General features: G+C 39.2%; 1 protein-coding gene across 2 annotated transcripts in view; it reads left to right on the forward strand.

Moving 5' to 3' along the window:
- Window positions 1–2565: 2565 nt before the first annotated feature.
- The window catches only part of MAPK8IP1 (mitogen-activated protein kinase 8 interacting protein 1), a 60327-nt gene continuing 50140 nt past the window's right edge, over window positions 2566–12752 (forward strand). The window contains exon 1 of one of the 2 annotated variants that reach the window (XR_015697325.1): window positions 2566–2750. Coding sequence is in view for 1 of the 2 variants with exons in the window: in XM_014060319.2 (XP_013915794.2) it covers window positions 2665–2750 (86 nt within the window). In the remaining variant the exon portion in view is untranslated. The remainder of the gene's footprint in view (window positions 2751–12752) is intronic. The other variant, XM_014060319.2, reaches the window with a different exon arrangement.

Raw genomic sequence — 12752 nt, forward strand, 5'->3', positions numbered from 1 at the left:
TATGGCAATAGAAGCAAACAACCAACTTTCCTTTTTGGACATCCTAATCTACAAAAAACCCAATGGCTCCTTAGGACACACCATCTACAGGAAAAAAACACACACAAACCGCTATTTAAATGCACAATCCCATCACCACCCTGCACAGATCAACTCTGTAGCCAAGACCCTCATCTCCAGAACCAAATGCCTAGCCATCAAAGACCACCGGAAAACTGAATTACACACTCTCACAAACGTATTAATCTCCAATGGATTCCAAAGAAAAACAATTGCCAACCTAATCCAAAGGGAGATACCCCCAAAAAATCAAGACACAGAACAGGACAACGGCATCGCCCTCCTCCCTTACATCAAAGGCATCACAGATAAAATCAGCAAAATTCTCCACAAATACAATATCAAGACAGCCTTCAACACTGATCAAAAAATAGCCAACATCTTAAGAAACCCCAAAGACAAAATCCAGCTAGAAAACCAAGGAGTCTACAAAATACCATGCAAAATCTGCCCTGCAACATACATAGGACAAATGAACAGGAGAATAAATGCACACATCGCAGAACACAAGAATGCAGTAAGAAAAAAAGAAAAAACTTCCTCCCTTTTCCAGCACCTTAAAGCAATAGAACATGAAATTAATTTTGAAGGAACCAGGTTAATCTCCAAAACTGAACACTTCAACAAGAGAATAATTATGGAAGCTATCGAAATAGAGAAACACCCCCACAACATGAATAAACATGATGATACCTCCTGCCTACCAGACATCTGGAAACCAGCCCTAGTCAACAAACGAGCCCCAGCTACCATCCAGGCCGTTACAACACAAAACAACAATGGACACACAGCCAGCACCAATCAGCACCAATCTACCAATCATGATACAGCCACACATCCAATCAATCCACCTGCTGAAACAATGCCAGCACTCCACACACACACCACCAAGATTTATAGAAAGACAGCAGGTCCGATCACACTAACACCAGCCTGAGGATGGCGAGTGAGACCTCGCCGAAACGCTGCCAAGACAATCTCAATCTTACATGGGAAAAAACCTGAATACCACAAGATCAGCATATGTGTGTGTGTGTGTGTGTATATATATATGTGTGTGTGTGTGTGTCAGCACAATTGCAACACACACACGTGTGTGTGTATGTGTGTGTATACATATATATATATATATATATATATATATATATATATATATATATATATATATATATATATATATATATATATATAATGTGTGTGTGTTGCATTTGTGCTGATAAATAAATAAAGGGAGACTAGATCTATTTCAAGCTATTTAGCTCTCATCAGCTAGCCATACCCTTACTTGGATTCGAACCTGGGCTGTATTACATATTAGGCAGCTGTATTAGCCACTAGGCCACAGATTCTCCTCCTTTATCAGCTAAGCCAGGGAAATAGGTATGTATTGTGTCACAAACCCTGGTATGCCCAAATATGGGAGGAAGCATACTGCTTCCTTTTTCTGTCTATTGGCTCATCACAAGAGACCATCCAGACAGAAAGCCATTATTTTTACTGTTGTCTTTGTTACATTTGTGTTGCATTTGTGCTGATAACCCCCCCCCCCACACACACACACAAACAAATATGTAGCTTTTCACAGGTGTAGGTATGCTGGTCTTGTTGTACTCCAGTTTTTTCCCATATTGATATATATGTGTGTGTGCACATTGGTCTTTTCCTCTCTAAACCGCTATACTTCCCATCCTTTGTTGATCTTTACAATCTCTCCCCTGTACTAATTCTGTAAATTTCATGGAAGAAGAGCTGGGTCCTTTTGGGGGGCGAGGGGAAGCAAGGATGAGGGATTTCCTTCTGGCTGTCAAGGTTGACCTGTACTGTTGGATACTTGCTCTTAGCCATTGATTATACTCTTGGTATTAACATTGGAAGCTTTTAATTTGTTTATTAAATGTATATGCCACCATCTCACTCTGAAAAGTGACTCTGGGCAGAATACAACAAAAACAATTTATTTTCAGGACTCTTCCCCGCCACCACTACCACCATGGTGGCCACTGCTAGGGGTCTCCTCTCGCCTTGCTGGGGTCCTCGGCCCACTTGTGTCGCGCAGTTCACCCCATTTGCTTCTCTGCCACCGGTTCCTCCTCTCTTCCCACCCTCCCACTCTCGCTGGGCATTCAGGCCCCACAGCAGTTTCCCAGTCCCCACCTTTCTGCCTCTCCTTCACAGGTGCTTCTTCTCAGCTCTCTTCACACACATCCTCCCCCAACTTTGCTGGCCACCTGCTTGGCCAAGGTTTGGGGGCGGGGAGAGGGGAACAGTAGCTTCACCTGCTCTTGGCAAGAAGAGAGAGGGAGGGGAGGACGGGGCTGCTGTACTCCAGCCTGGCAGTGGGGGCGACCTTCCGTCTTGTTGCTGCCCCTTCCCCCCCACACACACGCCCGCCCGCTCCGAAGCGACCCTCTTCTCTCCCACCCCATTTCTCGCCACCGCGCCAGCACCGCCACCATCCGCGTCCGCTCCCGGTAACTAATCGCCGTCTGGCTGCGAACACTCCCTTCGCCCTGCCCGCCTACCGGCCTGCCAGCCAGCATCAGCAGCCTCCCCTCCGCCTCTCTTCTCCCCCCCCCCCCACCCCCGCTTGCATGGAGAGGGAGAATGGCGGAGAGAGAGAAAGGAGCCACGTCCCCGACCGGATCCTCCCCGTTCTTGGGGCTACACCTCGCCTCGCCCCCCAGTTTCAGGTACTGGAGTTTCCCCCCATCTCAGCCACCCGCGGGGGAGCCTTTGGGAAAAGAGATGCTGTAGCGGCAGGAAAGGGGGGAAAGGGGGGGAGGAAGGAAGCAACAGCCTCTACTCTGCCATCTCTTTTCTAACCCGTTTTTCCATAATTTACCTCCCCCCACCCGCGCTTCCCCGAGCATCCTTTCCCCCTTCATTCTGTGGGGCTGCTGAAAAAGAGAGAGAGAGAGAGGTTCCCGCCCCGTCCCTGTTATTTACTGCCTTGATGTTTATTACAGAGGATGAGATGAATGGAGCTTCTTCTTACCCATGCTCCAGCCCATAGGATGAAAAGGGAAGGCGTTTGGAGATTTCCTGCTCCCTGCTAGTTCATTCACACCTGGGCAGGGGTAGGGAGGGTAGGAGATTTGGGGGTCCGAGGAGTCGAATCGAAAGGCCAGTGGGGATGTGTAGCTGACCTCCCCTTTTTTTTCTCGCCACTCCAGCTTGAGCCTTGTCAGGCATTAACAAGCAGGTGGATGCCAGCACCATGTCTCCCCTCTTCCTTCTGAACAGGTGGGGGTCCCCGACTGGCCAGCACACAGGACTCCTTGAAGGAAGTCAAAGCAGCCCAGCTGCCTTTGGGAGAGGAGCGATGAGTAGTTGGGGTGGCAGAAAGAGATAGTGATCATGGTTATCCTGTTGTTTTTGGGAGTGGAGAGGAAGAGGAAGGCTCCTTCTTTACCTTCCTCTGAATATGACTGACATTTAAATGGCTCTGCATACACTTGCCTCAATGAACTCTTGAGCGCAACCTCCTCTCCTCGCCACACTGTTTGCCTCTCACACTGTTACACACGTATTCCTGAAAATATGCATACAACCGCTTCTTGCACTGCTCTGGCCTTCCCTTTCCACACATTTCTCTCCTGCCATTTGCTACAAATCTTTCTCACTCTCATAAACACTCGTCATTTCTTACCCCAGAAAAATATTACCGTTCTTCAGAAAATTATTCAGTTTAAATACAGATGTCTTCTTCAGGTTTGGGGGCAAATGGAATGCTAGTTAAAAGGAACTACAGTATTTGAGATAATATCAGATATGAACATAATGCTTGCGAGGAATTAGCAGTTGCTTCAGCAGGCAATACAGTCAGACCTTCAACCATCAATCTAGCATTGCATAGAAGAAGTAACTGCCTAGAAGATATTTCTTTCTGAAATTACATGTTGCATTTGGTCAGCACCTCAATGTTTGCCTCTGTAACTGTTTGTAATTGTAACTGGGTTTTTTTTAAAAAATGGATGTCTGCTTTAAACTATTTTATGGATCTGAATGTTGTCTTTATGAGAATGGCTTGTAGATATTAGATGCATTTCCAGATTAGTGTGCATTGGAGAGTGAAATGGTTTCCGGGCTGAAAAGATTGTGAAACATAAATCATATTGCTTGATTTTACAGTAGCTTTAACTTAAACTGATTGCAATAACCAGGTGGATCAGGTCAAAGAAAAGGATTCTATTATTCCAATATATTCAGTTATCTAGTCACTGATTCTGTGGATGATGATGATGATGATGATGATGATGATGATGATGATAACATGCAGCAGCAATGGAATATTTGTGCTAGAAAATCTCAGAAAATTAACTTGCTCTCAGGATCTCAAGATCTTTTATCTTTTCAAATGACCACAGGATACTTAGAAGCTTTTTTAAGCTTCTCCACATGCCATCTTCATCTAAGAACTTTGCTGTTAAGAACTAGGCATGCATGTTGTATCAGTATGTTTCTTATTTGTGGTTTTAAATAACAGAAGTTCTGAGATCTGAGATCAAAACAAGCAGCTTATAACATGATTTAGATTTGCTAAGTAGGATGGAACTGAATGGCAATTGTTTTGATAATGAGCAGAACAATCTTTACTATCATGTTTCTATGCTCAACATATGCGCCATCTTCCTAGATGGACTTAATTTAATCTAGTTTCCTATCTCCAAGATTGATCAAACAGAGCAGCACATGAAAACAATAAACATCTTCTATCCAATGTCATGTTACAACCTTTCTATATAGTATATAACCTGGAAATGCTGGGAATTGCAATACTATAGATAACATTTAGAAGGCACCAGATTTAGGAAATCTCATATTATATTTAGGTTTTTGTTATATTTTTATCTCACTTTTCTTCCAGAAGCTCAAGGTAATAAAAATAGCACCCCTTTGTCTTCAGATTTCCCTAGTTCTAATTTGACAGTCCAACCACAATGCCACAGTTTTTTTTAAGGAAAATTGCTATTGAACATGTTGAACATATTTAATTTATATCCTGTTCTTTTTTTAAAAAGTATGTAAGTTTGGACCCAATTATTACTTGGTTAGGAGAATACTAGAGAATCTAATGGATTTAAACTGAGAAGTTGAAATAAAACCTTTGAAGAAATCCATCACAAAGTACTTCTATATTATTAAGAAACCTATGGACAACCTTGACTTGAGGGAGTACATCTCTATATGTTCCTGTGGTTCCTTCAGAAACTTTAAAGGATACATAGTACTTATCATCCATTTTTTTCTTATAATAATCTTGTAAGGTCAAGAGAGTGTGATTGGTTCAACATTGCCTAGGCTGTGGCTAAATAGGAATATGAACCTGATCCCTTTGTAAATAGGAATATGAACCTGATCCCTGCCTCATTGGCTCCACTTACAATTAGTAGTAAACCTATCCTCCATAAAACAGTCTACTTCTTTGTTAAAGATTTCTGGTGACCCTGAGTTATGAAAATGTTTATGTGTGACTTGAGAAGTACTCTTCTTTCAATTGTCCTGAAAATATTGCTGGCATATTTAACCGTATATATGTGTAAGGTCTAATATTAACACTCAGTAGTCATTTTTACTTTTACTCCATGCCTTTTTTATTGTCTTTATGTAGTAAACTGAAACTATATTCAATTTCAGATTCAATTTCAATTTTTATTTTTGCAGCTCATCAATAATATAGTACAAAACAAGTAGAACTAAACTCTTCCTTCCCTTTATTCCATGCTGTGCTTTTCAAAACTCAAAATGGAAGTTTTAAACCTTTCTTGCATTTTTTCCCCATATATGTGATATTTGGCCATTCAAAATCTGTATATTATTTAAATGAAGGAATTATATTCTGCTAATCTATTTTCCCATCATTTTCAAGTAGTCATTTCATTTTAGGTGCCATCCCATCAGTTGCATTATCTTATGTTATATTTCTCTCTGATTGTTCTGATCCTCTATCCCAATTAGACATTGAACATTTTGGGATCATTGAGCATTGTCTGATCCTCATTGGATGAGGATTTTGGATGACCCTTTTTCGCCCATTATGGCAAAATATTATATATTTCTAAAATCATTGGGGTTTTCCCAGGCATGGTAATATCTATTATGTTATTTATGAATGAAACCATTTTGACTATGAAGTTTTAGCATTCACACACATTTCTCTTCTTATTTGTCTAATTCCATTTTCAAGCCATCTAAATACTCAGCTATCCTATGTTTTCAGATTCTGCTTAATTATTTGTATGCTGATGACTTGAACAACTCTAGGTGTCTTACAACATGTATCGAGGCAGCACGTTCTATAAATATCTGCTGTGTGAGAAGTACATTTTGTTTGCACTGAATTTCCCTTCAATACATTTCATTAGATGATTTGTTTTCTTACAATATAAGGGAATTTCCATATTATGCATTGTTTTATAAACCACATTCTTGCTCAGTCATCTTGCTTTAAGTCTACAGGAAAAGTAGAAATTACATTTTCTTAATAATAAATGTCATGGTCTGAATGTGAGACTATATAGTTTTACTTAACAAGAAGCACTCACATTTGAAGTTTAACTTGACATTGTTTTAAACTTGTCCTTAATGTGACCATAAAGTTTGCATTAGTAGGACATACTCTAGCGCTTCCAAATCCTCTCCCAAATTAACTGCTTATTGGAATGACATTACAAGGAAGGAGAATAAAATGTGTTTTTTCATTCTCTATATATGGCTAATGGCCCTGTAATTTGTAACCTTTTTCTTTATACAATGGCTAATTAAACTCTTTAAGACAATTTGCAAAAGTAGGGGTCTAAGCATCAGTATTCCCAAAGGTTGGCTTTAATCTTTCCATGCCTATATACAGTATTTAACCTTTGAAAGACAGAGCTGATCTATTATTATGAATTATTACTGCTAATATGCTACATTAGACTGTATCAAGCTGGCATGTGCCCAAAAATCCTAGTATCATATCACCCAGAATTCCCAACTTTCCCGGCTGGAAATTCTGGAAGCTGTAGTCCCAATCTTTTGGAGGCCCCAGACAGGGAAACTGTGTAATTCATGAATCTTGCCATTTACCTTGGTTGCCCTTCAATTTTTCAAGTCAAATTTAGCATAACATTTGTACTTGACACACTATTGTCAGCTCAATAATATTTTCTTTGTGCAATGGGTTTCCACATGCCAAAGGGATATAAATTCATGTGTATATGTGATGTGCTTAGTTTGCATTCCTATTATTCTCTTTTGAAGGCCAATATGATTCCTCTAGAAAGCATTAAAGCTATGTTGTCATCCTAAAACAGTTATTCCTAACTTTTTTGGATTGGAGGGCAATCCAAAATTCCAAATTTGGGGATTTGAAGAGCAATGACCAGTATTACTGCAAAATGGTTGCTAAAATGGGGATGTCCCCGTTACGTTCCAGGATATTCCTTATTATCCCAATTAAGCTTTGATATTTGTTTTCTGGCTAAAAGATAGTGCACGGCCTACCATTTTATTTCCCAGAAATGTGCCAAGTGCCATTCAGAAACATCATGGGAAATGTATGTAACATTTAGGGCTTGTGCTTTACTCTGGCGCCTGCTAATTTTCTATATATGTTTTAAATGAAAAGAAGAATTTAGAAAAAAGATGAGCCAGGAAGAATAAGAGAGACTTTATTACACTGAAGATATAGATTCCAAATTCAGAGCTTAATAATTAACCTTGTAGCTTAGCAATTCAATATGTGTTTGTTTTATACTATGGTAGAAGACATGGGAATTCTTTAAAACCTTTGCAAAGTTTTTTTTTAGTAGGTAGTATTCTAGGTGTACTAAATCTGCTGGTTACATTTGTTACAAAGTTCTTTGCAGTTGAAATTAAAGAAAAGAATCTTGTAAGGTCTGCAGTTAAAGTTGCCATTAAAAATGCAAATAAGAAAGCAGAAACCATACTCTCAAAACTAGTTAATTCAGAGGAGCAATAGAATAGCTCTTAGATATATACCGCTTCACAGTGCTTTTACAGCCCTCTCTAAGATGTTCACAGAGTCAGAATATTGCCCCCAACAATCTGGGTCCTCATTTTACCCACCTCGGAAGGATGGAAGGGTGAGTCAACCTTGAACCTGGTGAGATTTGATCTGCCAAATTGCAGGCAGCCAGCTGTCAGCAGAAATAGCCTGCAGTACTGCACTCTAACCACTGCATCATCGCAAGCTCTGAGCAATGCTCAACCATTCCCATGATAGTCTTTGCCTGGCCCCAAATCACTTTCCTGGATACACTATTTGTCTCCTGAGATCCTTGCACGTTAATAAAAAGAACAGTATCTAGAAATGCAAGAAACAATATCATGGTCAGATTTCTAAAACCAGATGAGACAGCTATAACAAACCAGATATAATAGTTTTTGCTGGAATCATTATTAATTTAACACGGGCTCTGCACAATTGTGAATCCAGCTCATATATAATACTGAGTCTATAACCAGTGCTGCCCATTTTATAGCAATGATAAAACAGAGTTAACTGATGTCACAAACCAGGAGATTTTAATTCTGAGAATAAAAACACAAAGGTAGAAATGCAAGATCAGTGTACAATGTGAGCTTAAATCTTTGCCCAAATCCTCAGTTGCAGTCTTCTTGCCTCATGATGCTTTGATTGGTATTAACTGATGCCTCTCTTTTTTTATTCAGTGAAAATGTGTAAAACTTAAGTTATGACATTTAGTATTTTCCTCTACTCAGTTATGATCTCCACTCTGAGTTGCTGTACAAAAAAACAACAACACTAAACTACAGGGGTTCAGAGAGTAAAATAAAACAATAAAATGAAATAAAAATACCAAATAACATCAGAACTTTTACTTTCCTACCATTAAAAACATTTCCCTTAAAGGAGCCTTGGATGATTTTGCAAAAATCAAGGGAAAATGCAAAAGATTTTGGGTACGACTCAGTCATACTATATTTCCTTTTCCTGCAAATGCATCTGTGACATATTATATTATCAATATAGTAATTATAAAATCTTCAGTTTTTTATTTACATTATTTTGTTATAGTGATGCTGATGTGTATTAGCTCAGGCCAATCTACTACTACCAATATATTCTGTTTCATGCTTCTGAATGAATTTCTGAAAATGAGCTATCCCCCCCCCCGCTTGCCTCTCAATATACCCTATTTTTTCTAATACAGATCTAAAGGAAGGAATATATACAGACAGTATAAAAAACATATGCAGTATGTACATAGATACAATATATACATACATACATACGTACGTACGTACGTACATACATACATACACAATACATCACAGAAGTGAGTACACTCTCTCACATTTTGTAAATATTTAAGTATATCTTGCCAGCAGTTTAGAGCTTAATGGCTGTGTGTTGCGTTATTTTGAGGGGAAAGCACGTTTACACGGTTATACAAGCTGTATACTCACTACTTTACATTTTGTCATTTCTTCAGTGTTGTTACATGAAAAGATATACTTAAATATTTAGAAAATGTGAGTGTATGTATGTATATATGTATGTATGTATGTGTATGTATGTATGTATACACACACATACACATATATATACTATATTATATATATATATATCTCCCTTTATTTATTTATCAGCACAAATAAATAAAAAAACATATATATATACACATACATACATACATACATACATACATACATACATACATACACACATATATATAATGTGTATGTATATGTATGTATGTATATGTATATATGTATGTATGATGTATGTATGTATGATGTATGTATGTATATAGTCTGTGTGTGTGTATGTATGTATGTATACACACACACATTTCAATATTGGTGCAATTCCAAAGTCATGCAGATGGATTAAGAAAAAGGGATTAAAACTCTGATTTAAGGAGGTTTTAATATAGCAATGTTAAGGCCAGAAAGCAATTATTTTTCCTAAGTTTTTGAATTTGCCTTTCTTATCAGGAAGGCAAGGTGACAGCTGGAAATGAGAGACTGAACAGAGTAGTTCAGTGCTGAGAAACTTTTCTCAGGAAGCAGGTTAGGGTAATGAAGCTTAAATCTTAAATATTTCCCCGCACAAAAATTATTATTTTACTCAGTTCAGAAGCTTCAATCAGTTTTATTTCAGGCATTTGAGCTAAATAAGCATCTTAATTTAATGAGGAATTTGTGAACTATTTTTAAAAACATTATAAAGAAGGAGAGATGAATGACTGGAGGAGAAAATATAACATTTGTCACCCTGGTACTAAGGTTAGCCTTGTCTTCAGCACAATATTTCAGACTAGAAGCATCTGCTGCATGGAGATCTATTGGGACTATGCCTGTAAAGTAATGAGTTGATTACTCCAACTGGCAGTATCATTTACTGGAAGAGCCCTTAGTGTCTACTGTTGCACCTATGGAGGTTCCTGCTATAAAAAGGGGCTTCTATTCACTGGAGATTTCTAATAGCTTTTTCCAAACCATGGTGATTCCTTGTGGGAACTAAAGGACCAAGGAAGATCCATAGTGACTTGTTTTTAGCCAGTAAACATCATAGGCAGGGATTGGGTTAGAAACGCCTGTGGCCAAATGCAGTGATATAATACTCTGAAGTCTGCTACCGGTTCAGTGAGTCTGCTACCAAGCATGCACTTTGTGCACGCACGTGTACCTGAGGGGCGCTCACCACGCAGCACTAAAAAAGGAACATTTTGAAGCCCTCCGAGTCTGCAAAGGTACCATATTTTTCGGAGGATAAGACGCACCGGAGTATAAGATGCACCAAGATTTTGAAGAGGTAAATTTTTTTAAAAAAATTTGCACTCTGCAAACCTCCCAAAAACGGCCCATTTTGGGGGGGAAAACGGGTCTGGTTTTTGCCAAAAAAAGGGCATGCATAGACTTTACGAGGCTTAACTAGTGTTCCTGGCAGCTGGGGGGGGAGAAATGAGCAAAAAACAACCTGTTTTTTGCTCATATCTGCCCTCCCCAGCCCCCAGGAGCAATCTGGAAGCCTCCTAAAGGCTATGCACGGCCATTTTGGTGAAGGAAGAGGAGTTTTGGGAGGCCAAAAAAGCTATATTCAGTGTATAAGACGCACCCAGATTTTCACCCTCTTTTCAGCATCTTATACTCTGAAAAATATGGTAAGTAGAATCCGCTGTGCCACGCAATTTTGATTAGCTAGAAAGCAGAAAATCCGACGATTCTAGCTAATATAAATTGTGCGTCACAGCTGACTGCAGCCCAGCTGATCATCGGAAATACCTGTTCATCCGAACTTGTAGCATTTTTTACTACTGGTTCAGGTGAACCGGTCCAAACCAGTAGCATTTCACCCCTGGTCAAATGGTTTGAGGATTAGCAGAAAATCTGCTTGTGACTGTATCAGTTTTAGGCAATGACACATTTTTGAAGTGATCTCAAATGAACCGCCATCATGTACCCCAAACACCATCAAGGAATATAAGAAGTACCTGCAACTGATAGATATGGAAATGTATAAATCTTCCCTACTGTAAAAAAACAAACAAAAAAAACCTGTATGTACATTAGCAATGTTGCTGATTGTGCAGCTGGCAATCTCTGCAAATGCTTTGTCACAATCAATAGCAAGAAGAAAATACTGAGTGTGCATGATCTGGTCTCTACTGAAACACCAGCAGCAGGGCAGGCTGCATGTAAGCAACAACCTGTGGGGTATGAGATAATGCTGCAGCTGGGATAACAATATTTCTTTGGCCAGAGGATTACGTTTGCTGGTCAGTGATGAGTCAGTGGTCAGTGATATAGGAGCCGAGGTGGCGCAGTGGTTAGGGTGCAGTACTGCAGACCACTTCAGCTGACTGTTATCTGCAGTTCAGCGGTACAAATCTCACCGGCTCAAGGTTGACTCAGCCTTCCATCCTTCCGAGGTGGGTGAAATGAGGACCCAGACTGTGGGGGCAATTTGCTGACTCAATTTGCTAAAAATCTGTAAACCGCTTAGAGAGGGCTGAAAGCCCTATGAAGCAGTATATAAGTCTAATAAATAAATAAATAAATGAGCAGGAGTGTCTCTAGTCACAGGTGGTTGCAGATCCTTCAGGATAAAGCATCCTGCTCTGACATTTGTTACCTTGGCTTCAGTGTTCCCCTGGTTGAGCTGTAATAACACTATCGAGTAATCAATGGGCTACATGTTGAACAAGGGAGATAAATGTTTACTATCTTATAGTAAACTTAGTAAAATCAACATCTACATAACAGCAACACCAGAGAGGCTGTTGTCTTGCTTGGCCCTGACATCTGAGCTTGGAAAATCTATTTATCCAATGTAATTCAATGTCAGAAATAATGGCAAAGCAACCTAGTTGTGATGGATATGTGAAAAGATAAAACATACCTAGGGACAATGATAGTATTGGGGTATTTGTGCATGCTCTTCTAGCTAATTTAGCTTCCTGAAAGGAAAATAACAGTACTCACTACTCGTGAGCTTGACAGCAGAAAGTCGACCAGGGTTTCCTTGTAAAATGATCTGGAATAAATTATGAGAATAGAACAACAATAAGTAAACTCAATTTGTAAGAATGATGATTGATATTTTTATATTTATGTCTTAGTCTCAAAATTTCTTATATGTAACATTAAGTATTTGAGCACCTAAAACTGAATTGCTCTTTTTGAGGATTTTTGATAGCTGATTATTATGTTAGATTTTA

Source organism: Thamnophis sirtalis, unplaced genomic scaffold (genome assembly GCF_051295495.1).
Source record: "Thamnophis sirtalis isolate CommonGarterSnake01/CBP01778 unplaced genomic scaffold, rThaSir2_p1.2 scaffold_1, whole genome shotgun sequence".
Lineage (NCBI taxonomy): Eukaryota > Metazoa > Chordata > Lepidosauria > Squamata > Natricidae > Thamnophis > Thamnophis sirtalis.